The sequence below is a fragment of the Phalangium opilio genome, unplaced genomic scaffold (assembly GCF_054372755.1).
Source record: "Phalangium opilio isolate 3A_F unplaced genomic scaffold, DU_Popi_V2 ptg000002l_1, whole genome shotgun sequence".
In the NCBI taxonomy this organism is placed as follows: domain Eukaryota; kingdom Metazoa; phylum Arthropoda; class Arachnida; order Opiliones; family Phalangiidae; genus Phalangium; species Phalangium opilio.
The window spans coordinates 12,584,377-12,607,627 of NW_028324144.1; the positions used below are offsets into that span (position 1 = coordinate 12,584,377).

Consider the following 23,251-nt stretch of genomic DNA (forward strand, 5'->3'; position numbering starts at 1 on the left):
GCGTTTAACCTAATTTTCTCTACAATGTTTTTAAAAAAAAATTTATTTTGGACTCTAATTACGCTCGAAATAAAGATAAAACATGCCATAAGAGAATTAAGCAAAAATTCCGACTCCCTTACAAAATGTTTCTTTGGAACTTCATAGAAATTCCTAAAGAGTTTTATGGAGGCCTTGGGGGAGTATTCTAAGGAAAATTTATCCAAGGATAATCTTAAGAACATCCTTTGGATAATATTCTTGAGACATAATTCCATAAGGATCTTAAGAAACTCATTAGAAATTATTGTATACAATTTTCTTAAGAAATAATTCCTTAAGGGTCTTGAGAAAATCACTAGAATATATTGTATGCAATTGTCTTAAGAAAAAAGTCCTTAAGGTTCTTAAGAATATCATTAGAATTTAATGTATATAATTGACTTCGGAAATTCCCTTCAATTCCCTCGGATATTCCCTTCAATTCCTGCGGGTATTCCTTTTAGCTCCCTCGGATATTACCTTCAACTCCCTCGGATATTACCTTCAACTGCCTCGGATATTCCCTTCAACTCCCTCGGATATTCCCTTCAATTCCCTCGGATATTCCCTTCAATTCCCTCGGATATTCCCTTCAATTCCCTCGGATATTCCCTTCAATTCCCTCGGATATTCCCTTCAATTCCCTCGGATATTCCCTTCAATTCCCTCGGATATTCCCTTCAACTCCCTCGGATATTCCCTTCAACTCCCTCGGATATTCCCTTCAACTCCCTCGGATATTCCCTTCAACCCCCTCGGATATTCCCTTCAACCCCCTCGGATATTCCCTTCAACCCCCTCGGATATTCCCTTCAACCCCCTCGGATATTCCCTTCAACTCCCTCGGATATTCCCTTCAACTCCCTCGGATATTCCCTTCAACTCCTTCGGATATTCCATTCAACCCCCTCGGATATTCCATTCAACCCCCTCGGATATTCCCTTCAACCCCCTCGGATATTCCCTTCAACCCCCTCGGATATTCCCTTCAACCCCCTCGGATATTCCCTTCAACTCCCTCGGATATTTCCTTCAACTCCCTCGGATATTTCCTTCAACTCCCTCGGATATTCCGTTCAACCCCCTCGGATATTCAAATAAACTACCTCGGATATTACCTTCAACTACCTCGGATATTACCTTCAACTACCTCGGATATTACCTTCAACTACCTCGGATATTCCCCCCAACTCCCTCGGATATTCCCTTCAACTCCCTCGGATATTCCCTTCAACTACCTCGGATATTACCTTCAACTACCTCGGATGTTACCTTCAACTACCTCGGATGTTACCTTCAACTACCTCGGATATTACCTTCAACTAACTCGGATATTACCTTCAACTACCTCGGATATTACCCTCAACTACCTCGGATATTACCCTCAACTACCTCGGATATTACCCTCAACTACCTCGGATATTACCCTCAACTACCTCGGATATTACCCTCAACTACCTCGGATATTACCCTCAACTACCTCGGATATTACCCTCAACTACCTCGGATATTACCCCCAACTACCTCGGATATTCCAATCAACTAATTAACCCGCTCGGAATTTTCCTTTAACCCCAGTATTTTGAATACCATATTCATTTAAATAACCACTTCAACTTCCAAAACTCCCAACAGGAACAACGTACTACAGAATTAAGTACAATTCTATTCAGTAAACTATCTAAACGAATTAACGATAAATTAAACTAGTGGTATTATGAAGTAAATGCCTTCTCAATTTTTTATTAACTACTTTTCATTAGTTGCCCTCTAACACTGGTTTAACAACCAACAAAATGGCTTTTTCTTCAAAATAAATACATTTTCTCATTTTACAATTTAGTGGGATTAAGGAAATATTGGAGGTGTCTTTGACTACATAAAAATTTTCTAACTTCACATTTGAATTATTTCGCGAAAATTGAATTGCCGGCTTGATAATATTTATAATTTGAGCCGAAATGAATTTTTCGTCATTTTTTTTGTTTGCAATAATCAATCGAATTTTATAAAATTTGTCAATTTGCTTATCTTCTATACAAAAAAAGCTATCATCAGATTTCTTACTTCTTGTTTTGCAAGCGAAAGTGGCCCCGTTTATAGTAACCTTTCGGTGAAACGTCAGATCTGATATATTAATGTTTTTTCTATTAAATATTTCCAAGTCTTCTTTCAATGGAAAGATAGAGGAAGTTGCCATTCCAAGGCTTATTTGGTTTTTTGAAAGGTTGTTGGTAGATGGAAAAAGACTGTAGTATTTAGTTAGATTGTCGAAATAACGTTCGATGAGGTGATTATCCTTAAACGCGTTCCCATTCATGACTAATTGAGGAATATTTTGTAACAGAAGGTATTTTTGAGCAATTTGCAAATGAACGTTTTGAGTACCATTAAAGAGTTTAAGAAGTCGACCGTTGTTCGTCTCAAAGGGAAATGCTGAAAAATTCCACAAGGGACCCCAATTTCCAACACATTCGACTAAGTGAGAAACCTGGTGTATGTTGAAGGTCATATTTTGTTTTCCGTAAAGGTTTTCATACCCAAAAAGAAAATCTTTTACGTCGCTTTGTACTAAATACAACATATCAATAGCAATGTTTTCTGCTAGTAAGGCTTGAAAAACCTTTACTAACATGACCCAATTATGGTAATACTTTGCTGGTAAAAAGTCTTTTAAAATAACCGGCGAATAAAAAAGTGCCCAGCTCTGCCACTCGGAAGCTTTCCAATAAGCTCGCTTAGTAAGTGACCGAGGTTTCCTCGAAAACTCTTTAGGCACTTTAATTTTTACTAGTTGCTGATCAATAGCAATCAGTTTTGTGCCTAAGTAAAAATCCTGGTTGCTGTTTTTCGAATCAAACCAAAGATTTGTAGTGGCTCTACTCACACCCAAATCCAGGCAGTGCATGTAGTCCACTACTACATCTTCGTGAACATCAAAATAGTTTAGTTCAAATAACACGGTTGGACCCTTTATACCTCGTGAAATGTATCCTTCTTGCATGGAAATCTTAGCGTCTTCAAGAATACTTGCGTGGTTTCTTCTCTCAAACCCAGTATCATCTAACCGAGTATCATAAACTCGGCTGTGGCCACCACCTCTTCTAATAACTTCACCTGGGTGTAGACACCAAGGGCATCCGTGTTCACCGTTAAATTGTGTCATGTTTAGCAACATGCATCTTGCAACAGAATCAACGGTACATGGTCCAGGATAAACTCTAGTATTTATCAGTTCCATATTTTTATTTTCCCAATTTATACCCTCGTCGGACAATTCATTCATAATTTCGATAAATGGCTTTAAAAAGGTATTGATATTGGGTTTTTTTTCTCCAAACCATAGGCTCGCCATCATGGTGTTTCTACTTCTCATATTGCGCGGCAATTCATTGATTGTAAATTGAAGAGGCCAAATATTAAAGGTGGATGAGTTGAAAACTGGAACTCCATCTGTGTTCCACGAAATAGTGATGTCGTTTTTTGCTCTTTTCTTGTTTTGATAACAACGGGACTGCGTTATGTCGGAAACTTCCAATGAAATGTTAGTATATTCCCATTTTGGATCTAACATTTCTAACAAAGTTTTAATTTGTTCCTTAAAATCGAATACCAAAAAGTAGTTTCCACGTTTTGTCATTTCATCTATGGTCCATGTTGATTCGCAAGAAGCACACCTAAAGCTGCCTATTCCGTTTTTGGGAACTCCTAAATAGTTGCAGCAACCGTTATTTTGACAATAAAAATGTTGGGTGACTAAATGTTTTGTTTCAGAAAATTGTTTGAAAAACTTGTATTTTGATATTGGAAATGGCGTATTTTTTGGCAAATGCCAAAAAAGAAATTCTAATAGGCTTGCCGTAGCTTCATTCGATGAGTGAAACCTTAAAACATGGCTCATTACTAAAAGTAAACTTTCCTTGATGGTAAGATTAGATCCTTCGTACAAAGAATTTTCCTAAAATAGTGTAAAACAAATATCAGTATTTGAAAGAAAATTTAATATGACTCCGTCCTTAGCTTCGACACTGTCAGAGCACGCGAACCGGGGGATATGATACCGAGGTAAGAGGTAGAAAGGGGTGACGTTGCAATAAGTAAAAATTTTGCAGCACGGTTGACCATTGTTAATTATCAAACTAACAATGGCCGACCGTGCTGAGAAGTTCTTCAGTTTCACTAGAACCCTTTTCGCCGTTACTCAGCCTTTAAATCGGTATAAATCCAGGAAAGGGATAACTACTTCATACCATTTCGTCTGTTATTTGTTCCCGAGAATTTGCATTTAAATCGGACTCCATTGATTCGTTGGCTGAAGAAATCGAGGATTCAGACGACGAGGAACTGTCACTTAATTGACTAACATTGTCGCTAAGATTGTCGTCATTTTCTTCTAGCCTAATGGAGTTAGAAGCTGCACTGTAATGTTCATTAAATTTAAGTATAGAAAATTATTTTTACCCTTTTTCTTTATCCGAATAAATTAATTCGTGAATATCAGTCTGACCCATTTCCACCTCATTTTCCGATTCAGAAGTCGATGAATTGGCGGGGGCTGCTAGATGCAGTTGTGTTTTTTTAGTATCTCTTTGTTTTTTTCTGAACCTTGTTAATGTTCTTTTAGGGATTTTGGCACTTCTGGACCATAAGTAAGACTTATAATTCGACATAATTGTCTAAGGTTAGCTCAACTTTAAATATGTATTGAATCCGTTTGAAGTTTATTTTGTAAAAAATGTAAAGACCTTAAACTTGAACATATATATACAAAAGAGATTCTTTTACTAGTGAAGCAACTTTGTCTCCGTTGGTGGACAAACAGGGGGATTTTTTTTTTCTAAGAAAACGAACTCAAAACTGGCTTAAAGGGACTGTAAAGAGGTCGGCGTACCCTTGAATTTTTTTAAAATAAACTCCCCCGACCCATCCTCCCCTCTCTTGTGATTGGTTGAGTGCCGCCCTGCTTCGGCGTTTCCCAAGTTCTGACCCGCGAGAGTCGGAGACCCCCGCTGCGTTTGCTAGAAGGAAAGACTCGTTTTGCTCACCCCCGGGGATTGTGACGTCAATAACGAAGTTTTCAAAAAAAAAAATCCAACGCTCCACCGACTTCTTTAGAGACCCTTTAAGGCCCTTCAAGGCGACCCCCCTTTTACAATGCATTCCATTCCATTCTTGAATCTCTAAAGCAGTAAAGGGAGGATGAAAAGGAAAATCAAATGATTTTTATCGATTTTCTACGATTTTAACGAGGAGTGAATCACTCTTTCGGAAAGTGTCCCCGGAATACGTAATACGCGATATTATACTTGGTAATACAATGCTATTTACTCGCAAAAATTTCCATATTACATCATAATACAGAGTAAAGTGTACACCGGAATACATGAGTGACTCGCCCCTCCGATTATAAAAATCATAATAGATTGAGATTTCACCGGCAAACTATCTTTATGAAATTTTCATGGAAATACTTAGAAGTATTTAAAGCCTAATTATGATTAGAGCCCAGCTCTATATTATCTCATAGCAAGATAGATCTAGAGAAGGTACTCCACACTGATTCGAGGGGCGAGTCACTCGTGTATTCCGGTGTACACTTTACGATGTAATATGGAATTTTTTGCGAGTAAATAGATTTGTATTACTAAGTGTTATATCGCGTATTACTTATTCCGGGGACACTTTCCGAAAGAGTGATTCACCCCTCGCACTGAATGGATGTAAATGTGTTCTGGCCATCGTTTAAAATATTTCTAAGTTATCAAATTGTTTTATTTTCATTCATTGTCACGATTAAAGAGTTATATGTTTAAATCCCGTGAAAAATATAATAGAAATTGCGTAATCGACTAATGACTCGACTCTCCATACACTTCAATTTACCTTGCAATGGACAAATCTTGAAAAACAAACTTAATTTTGGGTGCATGATTATAAACAAATGTGATAATTAAATAAAATGCTACCTTTTTTATAGAGTTATTATAATGCAGATTGAAGTGTACAAAAAATCAAGCAATAAGTGGTGTTACAATTACACAATTACAAAGGTAGATTTTCACTAAAGGGGCTTGAGAAAGTTTTTACCCTCCGTCTTAGCTTTAACTTCACTGCAGTGTTGTCAGATCTTTTGGAAGTTAAATCTCTCAAGAACTGAATTAAACTGGAACTGCTAGCCTTTCCCTCTTGATTACAGTTGGTTTCCAGTTGGTCTGGCAACAGTGAAAACAATGCATACGAAATTTATAATGTTGTTAACTATAATAAGAACTGCTACTTCATGGAGTAAATTTTATATGTTTATTTAAAATTGAAAATTTTGGGAGCTTTCGGACCGCGGTCCTTCCTCAGCCAATTTTTAAAATGAACTAAATTTAATTTAATTTTACAAGTAACCAATTTTAATTTTTTTACATAGATTGAAGGTGACATTGCCCCCTTTTTTATATATCGTTATTTATATCATTTTTTATTTAAGTTATAACCTCCCCACCCGCCTATGTTTACTGAACCTTGATCTAAGTTTAAATTTCCTCTATCTTTAATATATACTGATTCCTTAAAACATAGTTTGTACCAATTAGTTTCCTGACATAAAACCCGAGTTAAATCCCAATCAATTTTATGGTCGTTGTTCTGTTTTATATGGGTCGCCAGTCCGTTGGTTTCGTCGTATTTTTTTACAGCGTTTTTTCATTTCCGTTTGTCTTTTTTTAGCTGTCGTTTTGTTTGTCCTATGTATTTTTCATCACATTTACATCTAATTTCATATATTATACCCGTTTTTTCATTTCATCTATTCTCGGTTTATTTTTAATTAATTCTGATTTTAATGTGTTCGTTATTTTGCTAAGGTAATAGTGTGTTTTTTTAATTGTCTGTTTGTGGTTTATCTGATAAACATTCTATTCGTTTTTTAAATGTTTTTACAATGCCTATTTTTATTTTTTCATTATGGGATGATCTAAAATTTAAACAAAATGACCTTGTAAAGGTTTACTTTTTTCTTATTAAAACTAAGGCAAGGTCGTTTTGTCCAGATCTCTTAAACCGAAACGTTGTCGACGTAGGCGTCAGGGAGGGCCGAAAAGACCCCATCTTTCTTAAAGGGAGGGTGAATTGGAAAATGAAGTGATTTTTATCGATTCTTCTACCAATTTTAAGACCAGTCCGCACAGTGAAACATTCAGGAAATACCTCCGAACGATTTTAAAATTCAAATTAGGTTCAGATTTTAAGGATAGTTTTAAACAAGGACTGGCGACCAATCGCGTAACACCCTGCCTTTTTGTTAACAAAATTATCGTGGCACGTTCCGTGTTGAATGAAATTTATCACGAGATTTGATAAAATTAGGCGCGCAACGTGACAATCGTGGCACGGGACATGGAGCGTGTCACGAGAATTTTGTTAACAAAAAGGCAGGGTGTTACGCGATTGGTCACCAGTCCTTGTTTAAAATTATACTTAAAATCTTAACCTAATTTGAACTTTAATATCATTCGGTAGTATTTCCTGAATGTTTCACTGTGCAGACTGGTCTTAAAATTGGTACAAGAATCGATAAAAAAATCACTTGATTTTCTACTTCACCCTCCCTTTAAGAGCATCGGGAGTTCTTCAATAAAAAAGAGAAAAAAAGGGGGTGTCAGAGTGAAACGTTTCGAAAGTATTTCAAGAGGTTATTGGTCTAAAAGAGTTAATCCCTGGGTTGAATTTATTCTCCCCGTTTTTGGTGAGTAAAGGTGTTTTTTTGTTAGAATTTTATGGAAAGTTTCAACAGCCCCCAAATTGTAAAAGATTCCCTACTACCCGCCTTCAACTATTTACGAAAGTGGACAGAGGAAGGAAGGACGCTCCCATTTTTTTTCTCGAAAGTAATAAAAACTTAGTAACTTTTGTGTTTTGGAAAATGGCGCCACCGAAATCAGCCAATTCTCCAATCGGTCTATTCGTTTTAATTAAATGGCCTAATATTGAAAATTGTTGGGATAATTATCCAATTAAGTGCTTAAAAGATGTGGGTTTAGCCTGCAAGATTGCATCTGCTACAGATTATACTCAGTTTATGAATGTGGAAGTTGATGTCAATTGGAAGGAAGGGGAAAAAGCCTCGCCTGGCTTAATAATGGGTGTTGGTGAGTGTACAATTTTCATTAAAATGTTTAACATATAACCAATAGGGAAATTTCAAAAAGTGAAGGAAGCAAACATCAGGCATATCCTTTATCGAGGGGCCAGTCACTTGGCGTAATAAGTGTACACGCTTGTACCTTTGACTGTACTAAATTGATTACGCGTAATCTTTAAAGGTCCTGCCTTTGACTGTACTAAATTGATTACGCGTAATCTTTAAAGGTCCTGCCTTTGACAGTGCTAAAATTATTACGCGTAATCCGAAATCCGTGTACAGGGAATTTGAGAGTGATTAGCCCCTCGTCCTTCCTTGAATCCTTGTGGTCCTGTTGTAGAAATACTGCAGACTCCTAGTAATTAAGGAGCTTTACGCAGAGCTAGAGATAGGAATGTCTAACTGAAATTTCCCCACTAAATGTCAGTGATGATGGAAATGTAGAGAAATGCATAGAAGCTTGATTCAAAAATGTAGTTTTCGCTAAAGGGGCTAGAAGCATTACCTCCCCTCTGCCTCAGCATTGACTTCTTTACAGTGTTGTCAGATATCCAGTGAGGCAGTTCTCGGAAATACTGAACTGGTCTGGAACTACTAGGTTTCTCTCTTGATTGAAAGTTCTAGTGTTGTTAATTTTCCGGAAAAATAAAACGCGGTAAATTTCCCGGAAACGTTTCCACTATACGGAAAATTTTCCGAAAATCGGAAAAATAAAAAAGCCAGAGTTAGCTATGAATCATTGAATTTTCAAAAAAAAAATTATTAATAGAAAATAAAAATGAAAGTCAAAGACTTCTGACTCAATTCACTAGACCTACAATCCTTCCCCTCGCTTTTATTATGATTTTAAATGGACCTTAACCTATAAGAAATATACTAGCTGATGGAGTCCACCAAATCTAAAATATTTTCAGAAAATAAAACAGGGGTAAACTGAAATAGGCCTATCGGTAGCGGAAAAATACGGAAACTTTCGCGAAAAAATACGTCGGTCATTTTCCGGAAAATTTTTCGACTTACAGCCCTAATTGAAGTGCCTCACTGCTGGGCTGGCAACACTGGGGGAACGTCAAAACCCCGTTATATTGAGCTTTTCAGGTGCAGTGGTAGGCGCATATATGAATTTATATAGAAAGTTTTGATCTAGAAGGCAGTTGATTTTAGAAATTTTAACAAAGTATTGATTTCAACTTTGGAGTAATTAATATTTACAGTGTCCAGGGGATTATGGTGGAGAATAACAAGAGGGTCATTGAGTTTTACTAACGTATAATACAATAATTGGTTCAATAAAAAATTAATTATCCTACATAGTCGACTAACATTAAGGTTTCAATGGCATGCAATAAGTTTGGCAAGACTCAATCCGTTTACTTATAAAGGGAAGGTGGAACTATAGAGTAGTGTCAGTGCTACGTATAGCAACGTCACTCCCTTCTATCTCTAAGCTCAGTGTCATCTCCCGTAACACGCGCGAATAATATTCCCTCTTACAAAAGCGCGCTTAGAGGGAGGGATACACTGTCGTCTCCCCTCTCTACTGACATAAGAGGTATGGTGAAAGGCGGAACGCTCGCGAAATATGTCCACTTCAACAATGAGACAAACCCACCTAAAAAGAAAATCTTCACAGTCAGGGTGAAAAACCAGAGCAGAGGTTTTATCCTGCTATTTAAAGGGACACTGAAGTTATATTTAAAGGGGCAATGAAGCTATCTATAAGTTTAATAGACCAATACGAATATTACATGCAGGGAAACAAACTTCCAGGGGTACGTCTCTATAGTGGATAATTTCAATCATGTGAGGAGACACCGCTAGAGGCATGACCGAGTTGGCTAGCCTCTCAGATGCAGTTAGCTTGGGCTGCCTCTAGTGTTGTCTTGTGGCGACAGGGAAGTTATCCAGTATGTGGGCGTGCCCCTGGAAGTTTGTTTCTCTTTAGGTAATATTCGTATTGGTCTATTGAATTTTTTAGGTTCACAATTTTAGGCTAAATTAGCGTCTTCAAAATCCTTGATTCTTAAAATGAATTTAGCCGCACGTTCTGTCAGGCTCTGTGATTGGTTCAACTAATAGCCCCAAAATGTAACCAATTAACACCGCACATGAGTGAAAGTGCCGACGTAGTAAATCAATTTAACAATCAAGAAGAGGCTTTTTAGACCTTACATTTCCAGCTTCAAAAATTCATTAAAAATTAGGCACGATGTATTGGCATGTTTTCTTAATGTGCTCCGACTGCTCTGAGCATACTCTATGGAATACAACTAACTAGTTTGATCACTTCATGCTCCTCTTAACTCGTCTCTATAAGTACTAAATCACTAAGCCTTTTCGAAAATTCACTAAGCCAAACACTTCATGTCACTTCAAAACCTAATAACTACTATATATATATATATAAATATAATATATATTCTCGATTACCTAATATTATAGGGACAGCGGCCGAAATGGAAAGGAAAAGAAAAAGAGAAAGCTCCAAGAATAACAATCGTCCGACAAATAAAACGGAAGCCCACAAGAAAGTAAAAAAAAAGCTGGTTTTCATCATTATTGCCTCAAATATTTACTGAATGTTTTTGGTTTTACTTTTAAAGCAACATCTCGAGATTTTAACAAATCTTGAAGAATACAAAAATTCCAGGGAAGATAAATTAATTCAGAAAAATGAAAAATTGAAGAAAGAAAATAAATTATTAAAGGAAGAGATAGAAAAACTTCAAAATTTGAGTGGTAGGTGGAAAACTTAATTTGAATTCAAAAATAGTTTGCTAAACAATTATGTCATATGTTAAAGGGAGAATGAAATAACCATTTTTAAATCGATATAGACTCATAAAAGAACATCAAAATCATTTATATATGTGTATTTAATATAACATTTAACGTTTCAGAAATGGCTAGCTGGTTAAGAAGGCTGAAAAAATGTACGAGCAAACTTGAAAATATTGTTTCAAATGGCAGTGCCAACGGTCCTTCAGCCACAAGTGAAGGAAAGGAGTTTGAAATGGTATAATTTTCTATAGTTTATTATAATACATAGTAAAACAATATTTGTACTTTTAGGTCGACTTGGGAAATGGTGTGCAGATACGTAAAGCTGAAGTTATTAACCTAGAGCACTCTTGCAACGGGAACGGAACGTTCTTTGCCCGATCACTGCTGACAGGACTTTTCACACACGCAGAAATATGTGAAGGATCCATCAGTGGAAAAAAATCCAATGCTTTTAAAGATCGCGAAGCAAAAAACCAATTGGATCCAGTAAAAATAAATGCCATCATAGGTAAATATTTTCTAAAAGTTTTGTATTGGTGTTCGTTTGCGTAGATCTAATATAATTACTATTACCTCTAGACTTTACTATGAATAAATTTCAAGTCACGAAAAAAGAATTGAAGCAAAGTATTCAAAGTAAAATAAAAGAAGTGCGCAGGAAAAGCGAAATTAAAAATTTGTCTATTAACAAGGAATTGGAAATCAATAAAATTAATTCCTCTGCTGCTGAAGCAAGCGGAGTCAATAACGAAGATGGAGGAAATGAACACGCACATGCCACTGATATGGATGTCGAAGTTAATAATGAAGAACAGTAAATTTATTTTACTTGCAATTTAAAAATTAATAAAAAATATTTTCAACATAAAAATTGGTTTTCGATGTGTGCACACACAAGTTATACAAGAAGCGGGAGTTAAAAGGAAATATCCGAGGTAGTTTATTAGAATATCCGAGGTAGTTTATTAGAATATCCGAGGTAGTTTATTAGAATATCCGAGGTAGTTTATTAGAATATCCGAGGTAGTTTATTAGAATATCCGAGGTAGTTTATTAGAATATCCGAGGTAGTTTATTAGAATATCCGAGGTAGTTTATTAGAATATCCGAGGTAGTTTATTGGAATATCCGAGGTGGTTTATTGGAATATCCGAGGTAGTTTATTAGAATATCCGAGGTAGTTTATTAGAATATCCGAGGTAGTTTATTAGAATATCCGAGGTAGTTTATTAGAATATCCGAGGTAGTTTATTGGAATGTCCGAGGTAGTTTATTGGAATGTCCGAGGTAGTTTATTGGAATGTCCGAGGTAGTTTATTGGAATATCCGAGGTGGTTTATTAGAATATCCGAGGTGGTTTATTAGAATATCCGAGGTGGTTTATTGGAATATCCGAGGTAGTTGAATGGAATATCCGAGCAAGTTGAATGGAATATCCGAAGGAGTTGAAGGGAATGTCCGAGGGAGTTGAAGGGAATATCCGAGCGAGTTGAAGGGAATATCCGAGCGAGTTGAAGGGAATATCCGAGGGAGTTGAAGGGAATATCCGAGGGAGTTGAAGGGAATATCCGAGGGAGTTGAAGGGAATATCCGAGGGAGTTGAAGGGAATATCCGAGGGAGTTGAAGGGAATATCCGAGGGAGTTGGGGGAATATCCGAGGGAGTTGGGGGGAATATCCGAGGGAGTTGAAGGGAATATCCGAGGGGGTGGAAGGGAATATCCGAGGGGGTTGAAGGGAATATCCGAGGGGGTTGAAGGGAATATCCGAGGGGGTTGAAGGGAATAACCGAGGGAGTTGAAGGGAATATCCGAGGGAGTTGAAGGGAATATCCGAGGGAGTTGAAGGGAATATCCGAGGGGGTTGAAGGGAATATCCGAGGGGGTTGAAGGGAATATCCGAGGGGGTTGAAGGGAATAACCGAGGGAGTTGAAGGGAATATCCGAGGGAGTTGAAGGGAATATCCGAGGGAGTTGAAGGGAATATCCGAGGGAGTTGAAGGGAATATCCGAGGGAGTTGAAGGGAATATCCGAGGGAGTTGAAGGGAATATCCGAGGGAGTTGAAGGGAATATCCGAGGGAGTTGAAGGCGATTTCCGAGGGAGTTGAAGGCGATTTCCGAGGGAGTTGAAGGCGATTTCCGAGGGAGTTGAAGGCGATTTCCGAGGGAGTTGAAGGCGATTTCCGAGGGAGTTGAATGGAATATCCGAGGGAGTTGAATGGAATGTCCGAGGGAGTTGAATGGAATATCCGAGGGAGTTGAATGGAATATCCGAGGGAGTTGAATGGAATATCCGAGGGAGTTGAATGGAATATCCGAGGGAGTTGAAGAGAATATACGAGCGAGTTGAATGGAATAACCGAGGTGGTTGAAGAGAATATTCGAGGGAGTAAAAGGGAATATCCGAGGGAGTAAAAGGGAATATCCGAGGGAGTAAAAGGGAATATCCGAGGGAGTAAAAGGGAATATCCGAGGGAGTAAAAGGGAATATCCGAGGGAGTAAAAGGGAATATCCGAGGGAGTAAAAGGGAATATCCGAGGGAGTAAAAGGGAATATCCGAGGGAGTAAAAGGGAATATCCGAGGGAGTAAAAGGGAATATCCGAGGGAGTTCATGGGAATATCCGAGGGGGTTCATGGGAATATCCGAGGGGGTTCATGGGAATATCCGAGGGAATCGATAAAAGAATTGTTTTAAGAATTATTAAGAAAACTTTCTTAAGAGAATGTAAGTAATATTTTCCTAAGAAACACGAAGAATACTTCTTTGTAAAAAGAGGCCAAATATACAAAGGATTCTAAAGGAATATTCCAAGGAATATCTTAAGAATTTTACAAATACATTTTCTCAAGAAATCCAAAGAAACATTTTGTAAGGGTTTGGGGTTGATGTAGTTACGCGACGGCAGTGGACTGAGCATAAACCGGCGGTTTAAAATGTGAGGCAATGGGTCGTCTGCAACGGTAGGCCTAAACCGTTGCAATATAAATAAACTTTCGGCCTTGGTCTTGTCTATTAATAAAATTAAATTAGGGTCATTCCTATTTTAGAGGCCGTTTCCCATAGTGGTAAATTTTTTAGTAGGATGGTAGCAAAAATAGTAGTATTCCCCCTACATGGAAAAGCAAAACCTATGATGGAGAAAATAGTATGAATTGCTACATTGTGCCGACTAACCATAAATTGCCGCCTTTTCCAAAATATTGCTGACTAACCATAAATTGCCGCCTTTTCCAAAATATTGCTGACTAACCATAAATTGCCGCCTTTTCCAAAATATTGCTGACTAACCATAAATTGCCGCCTTTTCCAAAATATTGCTGACTAACCATAAATTGCCGCCTTTTCCAAATTATTTCTGACTAACCATAAATTGCCGCCTTTTCCAAAATATTGCTATAATACTGTCTTTTTCCGTGTAAAGAGGCGCATACTTAGCCTTTCGTGAATAAACAGGAAAAATGAAATGGGGTAATGCACTGGCCTTTTAACAAGGCGTTTTAAGTGTTCTAATTACCGATATTTAACTCGATCCTTCGATTAAACCGATATCAAACCGATACCGATATGGCATCGGTATCGGCCCATGATTCTCGATCCAATTTCGGTACTTGAATCTATAAAACTGGCTTATCATACGACAAACCCATTTTAGGCAATAGTAACGTTATCCAAAAATAGATGAAAAACTGTGCTGTCTCAGAGTTTAGGTCTTATGGCGCCATCTACTCTCAACATAAGTATTTATTTTCTTTAAAAAATATCGGGTAGAAATATCGGTTCATTTATAACCGATACCGATATATCGGTTTCTCCCTCATCGGTTTAGCTTCTCCGTTCTAGGAAAAATACTACTATTTTTACTACTATCCTACTAAAAAATTTTCCCACTATCGAAGGCGGCCTCTAAAATAGGAAAGATCCTTAAATTATGATTTTTTGGAACTCACCTCATTCCTGAAAGTTTCTTAATGACTGTTAACAATTCAAACAAGAACTAGACAACATGCTTTCGAAAACTATCTCTGTTTCGTCTATGCTTTCACGATAATAAGATAGGTGGCGCCATATCGATATTTCCTTTCCGTTTGACGCAACAAAACAGTAGGTGGAGAAGAGGGAGATGGGCTAAAATATCGGAACAACTAGAGAACATTACCTTACTATAGAAATCTGCGTGTGCGTTTTATCCTTAGACATTTTAAATAATCTTTGGGATTTATTAGTGACACTCATGGGGTTAATTCTCTACTCTTTTTAGTGAGTTACAGTAAGTGATAACTATCGGTGAAACGGTTAATGTAAGTGAAGCGCATCAAGATTTATTCCATGAGACTGTGAGAAGGTGCCATAAAACCTTGAACCTAAGACCATTAAACACAGATGGACTGGAATGTAGATAGGGCGCTTGGGATGCCAGATTGAAAACCTTGAATCCGCCAAAATCAAATTGGAAACAAGCCCAAAAAACCGCTAATCGGTATTTCGAAAAAGAAGCCCAAAAACTGACTAAAATATAGACTATCCAGCCCAAAATTAAAACAAGCCAAAAATTAATCCTATTGGCGGTATTTTAAGTACAGAAAGCCAAAGAACCAAAACCCCGACAAGACCAATTTCCAGGAAACAGCCAACCCTTTTATTTCCAGCCAATATTTTAGAGAAGAAGCCCAATTGGCGGCTTTACAGCCCTATATGGCGTCCCTGCGGCCCGTTCTTTTAGAGCAGCGCCATTCTAGCGCCATGCCGCGACCAATATTAAAACTTATTCTAATCAAACAAACAGGCGAGTGATATAGCAGACGACATTAGGCTTAGGTGTAAGCTCGAAAGTCTATGTATCGGTTAGGTCAAAGAAACGCGTTTAGTTAAATGTAAGTTACTTTCAATTGGCCTTATTTCTGATCAACGCCACCGAGGCGTAGCGGCGACTTTTGGAACTATAATAATACGGTTGCCAATTACGGGTGGCGGTGGAGTCGATGGACTCTGATGGAGATCTGTTATTTTCTATGTTTTGTTGATCTTTCTGAATCATGTGAATAGCCAAGGCTTAACAAGCGATATGGTTTCAAAAGCATTAAAAGTTGATTTCATCTTTCTTATTCTGTCTAATATTATGAAATAAGACTTTCGGAGTAAGTTTTCATTCGATCTTGGTCTATTTGGAGATTATTAGGTTAATAATAATTAGTTAAAACATGTTTTTTGAAGTTGAAGCGGTAATAATCAAAACATAGAAAATAACAGATCTCCATCAGAGTCCATCGACTCCACCGCCACCTCTAATTGGCTACCGTAATATTATAGTTCCAAAAGTCGCCGCTACACCTCGGTGGCGTTGATCAGGAATAAGGCCAATAGCCCTTTTCGTAATTTTATGCACGCATGCGCTTGTCGTGCGTCGTGGATAAAATAGCAGACGACGCCATCGGCCTACGGAGAAATAGCTGGGGTTGTGGATAACAGAGTAAATTTGAATCTAAACTATGATAAACTAAAAATAATGGAATTAAAGAAGTTTGTAAAAATATGGGAATTATATTTAAATCCTACTGGAGAAAACACATGCACACTGAAGCTTTAAAAAATGAAAATATCGAAAATATTTCCCTTAATAACCAAGGCTTAGTGTCGGCTTCATAAATAATCCAAGCAGGGCCGGGCAAAAGCACGAGAGCAACCCCCTCAAAAAAGAGCGCTTTCCCGCGAGGGCCGCCGATTCCCGACCAGGGTCCGATACCCACTAACGAAATGCATGTCACATATCCCCGTCTTTGTAGTTCTAACATTTTCGATTAATAACTCGTTCTACTTTTCACAACAATTCTGTGAAATTTAATTTCCACTGTTTTACCATCCCTCTTTACTTTATACGACTGATTCTTGCATCCCACCCACTACCACAACACAATTGAACACAGCGTCCAGGCATAGTGCAAAGGCTTAAGAATCATATGAAAAAAAAATATTTGAACAATGCTACAAAATTGAACTAACTAAAAAACCACTGGCTTAAATGAATTTTATTACACTTTTTTTCCAAATTTCTAAGAAAAAATCAAGAAAATGTATTGAAACTGATCAGATTTAATGGCAAAGTTGATGCCTCTAAAATAATGAGGAAATACGCGGAAGCTAAGACCGTAGTCTGCTATTTTATCCACGTTGTTACTAACACGCACACGCTTCACATTTTCCCCCACTTTTACCCTCCGACATGCGAAAAGGGCTATTATATTTCCAGTATTTTTTATTTTTCCCGCGAGGGTTTCCAGCGCTGGTAGCCAGGCGGCGCTAGTATCGACTTGATTACTTTTTAGTATAGGAGTTGCACATCCTGTTGACCGTCGAATGTTTTTCACGCGCATCCTTCATCCATGATTGTACGGTTAGGTTTTTCCTCTCCAGTTTTTTCGCCTTTGATGCTCGTTTTCATATAAGTAATTTAAAGGATCAGTTTGGATATTTAAGATGACAAGCTAAAGGTGCGCGCTTACATAGTTTGTAAAAATGATCAACGTTATTCTAATAAATCGCACATGAAAGGCATTAATTACTACAACATACCAAACCCCAAATATCAACTTTCTAAAAGTGAACTATGGGTTAAGGCTAAGGGTACCATTAAACTTTTAATTATTATCTTATTAATAATAATTATTATACCTATTTAAATAAGAAATATAACTGAAAGTAACTTACATTTAACTAAACGCGTTTCTTCGCTCTAACCGATACATCAACTTTCGAGCTTACACCTAAGCATGGATTAACTAACCCTAGGGATAGTTCGTTCCCCCAAACGCCCCCTAGCAGCAGCTACTATCCCTAACAGGAAGTTATAAGAAAATTGGACCAAATATCACGTGTCCTATGACGTCAAAATTGAAATACTGCCTAAATTGGGCAAAAACGATTTATTTTGGCGAGAGATGGCGCTACATCTACATCCGTTTTGGTCCAATAAATTGGGGGAATGAAGAGGGGAATCAAGGAATAGTTCGGAACATGTAGTTGGCGATAGCATTACATGGGAAACACGGTTAGTGAACAATCCCTAGCGTTAGTTAATCCATGGCCTAAGCCTAATGTCGTCTGGTATATCACCCGCTTGTTTGTTTAATTGGAAAAAGTTTTAATATTGGTCGCGGCATGGCGCTAGAAAGGCGCTGCTCTAAAAGAACTAAGCGCCCTATCTCCATAGAGTAATTTCAACGGAGGGTCCGGTAACGTCATAGGGGGAAAAAAGTGGGAGTGTTTGTGGCGCCATCTAGGAAATTTTATCGTTTGTTTTGCAGGCAAATTTTGCAAAAATGAAACGGAGGCATAGAGGTTGCTGTGTAAATTGTTGAATTGGTAATAAGATTTTAAAGAAAACCCATAAAAATAGCGAGGAAGAGTTTGGAGTTGTTTTCCATTCCACTATTAATAAAAAAATGGGAGAAAAACATGAGGAACTCCCGCTATTTAGGGCGGCAGCAGGAATGGATTGTTAAGCTAAGGCTTAGCGAAGAATTGGCAAAATGTCCAAAGTTTCAAACGAAACCTCAGCTTTCACAACAAACTCTTGTCATTTGATCACACATGGATCTAAATTTCTTATTAGGACAAGCTTTTCTTCATATCTTATTTTCAAATTAAGATCTTAAGTAGGAAAGTAATTGGAACGTTCCATCTTTACCTAAAATAACATAACTTTGCCCCTAAAATGGCCGCCCTCTCCGACTTTCTTCCAATTTACAAAGACACCACAATAAACAAGGGAGGGATTAGGCGTGTATTATGCTCCTTGGTTTTCCTCCTAAGCAGACGACGAATCCGAACCGGAATTACTCTATTCCAGTCCATCTGTCTTTAATGGTCTTAGTTTGGAACCATACCTGGTTTTAATTTGATACAGTGACGTATGGGAGGGTTGAGCCAGCCACGAGCCCCAGGCAGAACGGGGAACCACTTAATCCCTGCGTTCCCTTTCCGACCTACAATCTTGCATGAACCGAGCCAATATATATTGATAGTTTTAAAGACTTTACTATTGTTAATTAATTTTAAAAGTAGTAGTTTTGGGGGTCGCTCTATCACTACCCTCGCTAGAGTCGCTACAATCCTCTCACTTGAAAATACCATGGATAAAGAATGCGCGAGAGGAATTTTGTTTTCACTCTACAGGATAGGCAACTCCCTATCTCGAACGACAGCTTCTTCTCTATATACTCTGTTACAACATCGGTTGTCAGCACTCGTAAAGCTAGGTCTCTATGCAACTTAGCTTTGTGCGTGCTGTCCATTGAGTTCAGAACATATATTCTTCTAGAGTTCTATTTGGATATCGGGTTTCTCGCGCTCGCGCGACCATCGTTTTTGAAATTAGGGGACGGATGGACAACTTTATCATTAGGTGGTGACGCCATCTATTTCACTTAAAAAACACATATTTGTTACAATATAAATAGGAAATGTTTAGAAACCGCTAAGTAAATTGCTAGATTCGAGTAAAAACAGAGAAGGAACTGCATTAACCGATAGTATATGTATTTTTGAGCTTTCGTGATAGTCAACTTGACAAAAATGATCATCGCGAATGTCTTTTTTTGGAGTCCATTCAATTCCATTAATGGCCTGACACCATTGTTCTGGTAATTCCGCTTTTTTTGTAGGGAATCTTAATCGTACAGTTCAAAAAGGGTTGAACTATATAAATATTTATTAATTTTCTATACGTATAACATTTTTATTTCTACCAGTGTTGACACACTTTTCTACTGAGCATTTTCGAGCCATTTTCAAATTTAATACATTTTCACATTATGCGTTACTTTAATAACTAATAACATATAATTCCCAAGTAAAAACACGCATTTCATAAGAAATTGATCAATATTCCATTTATTAAATATCAAATTTTATTTATTAGGCTCCACTTACTGTTTTTCAATTACCTAACTTTCATATTTCGCGCTTTACTTCTTCCTAAGCCTAATTTTCAAACTCAAGCTGCGGCGATTTTGCGGGGCGCTTTCCCGCAAAATCGTGGGAAATTCTTTTAAGCTTCTCACGTAAGGCGACAGATGGCGCTAACGACTAATGATAAAGTAATGAAATTCGACGAATCCGAGTACGCGAGGAGGAAATTCAACAAATACTCTAGAAATACATATATTAGAACCAGGGCTCTACATAAGGATATTTTTTTAAGTAGTCAGCCTGACTAGGAGCCCCCTATCCCAATTTTTTGTAGTAGTCACTGACTAGTGAGACGCATGGTTTTCGAATATTTGGGACATTTTTTTTACTAGTCAAGTCGACTAGTGAACCCCAGATTTCGATTTATTTTAGTAGTCAAGGCATTTTTTTAGTAGTCAAATGCCTTGACTATTGCCTTATGTAGAGCCCTGATTAGAACTCAATGAGTGCACGGACCTCTAGGCTTTAGTTTTAAATACGTGTAGTAGGATGACTTAAGGCCTAGAGGTCCGTGCACTCGAGCCAAAAAAACTCGCGGATATTCTAAATCCTGAAGATCGTGAAGTTTTTGGTCTCTTGTCAGCACGTACAAGACTAAGTTACATAGAGACCTAGCTTTACGCGTGCTGACAACCGATGCAGTAACAGAGTATATAGAGAAGAAGCTGTCGTCCGAGATAGGGAGTTCCCTATCCTGTAGAGCGAAAACTAATTTCATCACGCGCATTTTTTATCCATGGCGTAACTCCCTGCCTTTGTGTTAACAAAATTCTCCATGTCTCGCGCCACGGTTATCACATTTGCTTCAATTATATTAAAACTTGATATTTCAAAGTAGAGACTTGCAAGTGTAACATTCATGTTAAAATATTATATCAAATTGTAAATTCTCATTCCCTTTAAGTTTAAACGTTTTACGTTGTAATTCTCACATTTTAGGCACAGCTTTCTACCTATAACTACCGCCATTTAATACTAGTTTTAAAAATCACTTTAAAATCACTTAACACACCATATAGGCTAAGTCGGTCCTCCATATTATCCTCCTTGCTAAGACTTTAAAGCGTGTATTTACACTCAGCGCTTTGATAAAATTGTAAGGTGACGTGCAACTTTAACGCTAACCCTTTAATCGATAGTTTTTATTTATGGCAACTCGATAAAACAGACTATTGACAATTGCCCCTATTTTATGGTTTGAGACTGAGCATCTTTGATTGAAAATGAGCATTTCTTCAATAATAGACCCAACCATGAATCTATATAACTATGAATATACTGCTCTATCATATGCCCCTTCTATCATGTCCATTTGGTTTGGGTGTTACCCTCCTAGCTTTGATGCGTTTTGCGTAGCCAATCACAAGACAAGAGGAAGTGACGTTTCAAATTTACAAACCCCCGGACTCCCCCTCCCTTCTCCCGCTCCTAACACTAGCAGGCACGTGACCGATGTCTCCTTTCGCTAAGCCCCGCCCAAACCTTATCGAGAGGTTAGACAGCGTAACGCAGCTGTATATTCATAGTTATATAGATTCATGACCCAACCATCAAATCTTTTGATCTCGAGCTCGGGTTTTGAGGTGAGAAAGGGATAACCTGATTGGCTTGATTTTGCCATGCGCGGATCCCGTTTTACCCCAAGAGTCAGACTCTAAAACAATCAGAAAAATAAGAGATATATTTTCGTCGCTCAAGCCTCAAGGACAGATCAACGCCAATGAGATTTATATAAAGATTATGCACGCGGCTCATTCTGAATATTTTTCTGGAGTTTATACTTCGCCCGGTCTTATCGCTAGAGGCGCTTTTTAATATAAGGTAATGACGTGTTTTACGTCTGAGCTTCTTTGAATTTGAGATTCCCGCGACCTCCCGTGGGAGGGAGATGTTGGGTGGAAAACATTCTTGTACGATGTGTCTTCGTTTACATGGTAAGATAATGTCGTTATATTAAATATTAATAATAACGTTCGGTTAGTTGATTTTTACCAATTTGCGTTGATTATTTCAAAATGATATAAAGTAATTAAAATCGTGTTTATCCTTTAGAATTATGGTACTAGCTGAAATTATGCTCGAGAAATTCCTCAGTCCCCTAATCAAAATGAATGATCAAAATGAGTGCAAGAGAAAAATTTACAAAAAACCTTTATGCAGAAAAGTCCTTAAACTTTAGATTTAAACATAATCAATAATGTGAGAAATGGTTCTTAATCCGTTTGGTTTTTAACATTGTCAATAACATGAAAAATATTTATTGCTAGGCCTAATTGAATGTGACATTTTCTCTTGAGATGCATAAAGGTTTATCTACCGCAATGTTATAATTTATGTAAATAACGTGAAGAAAACCATTTTAAAATTGTTGATTTAAGATAATGTGATTTTTTTTTTCTCAAAATAAAATTTCCATTGAATTCTTCACTAATAACTGCTAATAATTAGGAAAGTCTTGGCTTAAAGGTAGAAATTGAATGTTTTTTACAACAAAAAATTTGCGGGAAACTGGATCTTTTAAATTTTGAATGACATCGAAAAGCGCCATCTGTGATAATTGATGCGCGAAAAACAAGCTGGCCAATCCGCGTATTGAGACCCCGAGCTCAAGGCACCGTGCACAGGCTTTATATAAATCTCCAAGGCGTTGGACAGATGGTACTACCATGGCGTGAGGAAATTGTTTTCACTCTACAGGATAGGCAACTCCCTATCTCGGACGACAGCTTATTCTGTATATACTCTGTAACAACATCGGTTGTCAGCACGCTTAAAGCAAAGTCTCTATGTACGTGCTGTCAAGAGACGAAAAACTTGAGGATTTAAAATATCCGCGACTTTTTTAGCTCGAGTGCACGGACCTCTAGGCCTTAGTTTCAAATACGTGTGAAATTGCCTACAGCCTACTACACATATTTGAAACTAAGGCCTAGAGGGTCCGTGCACTCGAGCTAAAAAACTCGCGGATATTTTAAATTCTGAAGATCATTGAGGTTTTTGCCTTTTGACAGCACGCACAAAGCTAAGTTGCATAGAGACCTAGGTTTGCGCGTGCTGACAACCGATGTTGTAACAGTATATACAGAATAAACTGTCATTTGAGTTAGGGAGTTGCCGATCCTATAGCGTGAAAACAAATTTCCTCACGCGCATTCTTTATCCGTGGTTTGAGCATGAACATCTTTGATTGAAAAAGAGCATTTTTTCAATAATTTAACCACTTTGGGTATTTCCAGAAATGATTAAGCTGACCAACTTCAAAATTTTAAAATCCGAGACGGCGCCGCCGCCAATAGTGAGCATGGAATTCTTTCTAACACATACGAAGCAGCGATGGAAGGTTCGGGA

General features: G+C 37.6%; 2 protein-coding genes and 1 long non-coding RNA gene across 5 annotated transcripts; 2 read left to right on the forward strand and 1 right to left on the reverse strand.

Annotated features, from left to right (window-relative positions):
* Positions 1-1,597: 1,597 nt before the first annotated feature.
* LOC149719844 (uncharacterized) lies at positions 1,598-5,072 on the reverse strand. Its single transcript, XM_089863129.1, has 4 exons — positions 4,483-5,072; positions 4,272-4,419; positions 2,410-3,979; positions 1,598-2,343 (listed from the first exon to the last, which is right to left on the reverse strand). Exons 1-4 carry the CDS (start codon positions 4,689-4,691, stop codon positions 1,781-1,783), a joined length of 2,490 nt encoding a protein of 829 aa, XP_089719255.1. The 5' UTR covers positions 4,692-5,072; the 3' UTR covers positions 1,598-1,780.
* A 2,631-nt stretch (positions 5,073-7,703) lies between these two features.
* On the forward strand, positions 7,704-11,807 carry LOC149719845 (uncharacterized). Of its 3 annotated transcripts, none has more exons than XM_089858011.1 (7): positions 7,704-8,159; positions 10,595-10,683; positions 10,756-10,891; positions 11,053-11,168; positions 11,225-11,444; positions 11,516-11,572; positions 11,629-11,807. In XM_089858011.1, the coding sequence occupies exons 1-7, from the start codon at positions 7,934-7,936 to the stop codon at positions 11,643-11,645; spliced, it is 861 nt and encodes a 286-aa protein (XP_089714137.1). In that variant the 5' UTR covers positions 7,704-7,933; the 3' UTR covers positions 11,646-11,807. The 3 variants fall into 3 exon arrangements, with proteins under 3 accessions (XP_089714137.1, XP_089714177.1, XP_089714094.1); XM_089858051.1 differs by having other exon boundaries at positions 7,705-8,159; positions 11,516-11,563; XM_089857968.1 differs by having other exon boundaries at positions 7,822-8,159; positions 11,516-11,807.
* Positions 11,808-13,820: 2,013 nt separating this feature from the next.
* On the forward strand, positions 13,821-23,222 carry LOC149719846 (uncharacterized). The gene is made up of 3 exons (XR_016376269.1): positions 13,821-22,102; positions 22,171-22,561; positions 23,140-23,222. It is a non-coding gene; the product is annotated as an uncharacterized LOC149719846 (long non-coding RNA).
* The last annotated feature ends 29 nt before the right edge of the window (positions 23,223-23,251 follow it).

Bases quoted from the DNA above. Each gene is read 5' to 3' on its own strand.
- LOC149719844 (XM_089863129.1), bottom strand. From the start codon at position 4,691: ATGTCGAATTATAAGTCTTACTTATGGTCCAGAAGTGCCAAAATCCCT. The intron at 3,980-4,271 runs GTATGAAGTAGT...ACACTATTTTAG, and splicing joins AACAAATAACAGACGAAATG to GAAAATTCTTTGTACGAAGG. The intron at 2,344-2,409 runs GTACTCAAAACG...TTCCTCAATTAG, and splicing joins ACTTCTTAAACTCTTTAATG to TCATGAATGGGAACGCGTTT.
- LOC149719845 (XM_089857968.1), top strand. From the start codon at position 7,934: ATGGCGCCACCGAAATCAGCCAATTCTCCAATCGGTCTATTCGTTTTA. The intron at 10,684-10,755 runs GTAAAAAAAAAG...TTACTTTTAAAG, and splicing joins AAACGGAAGCCCACAAGAAA to CAACATCTCGAGATTTTAAC. The intron at 11,445-11,515 runs GTAAATATTTTC...TATTACCTCTAG, and splicing joins AAAAATAAATGCCATCATAG to ACTTTACTATGAATAAATTT.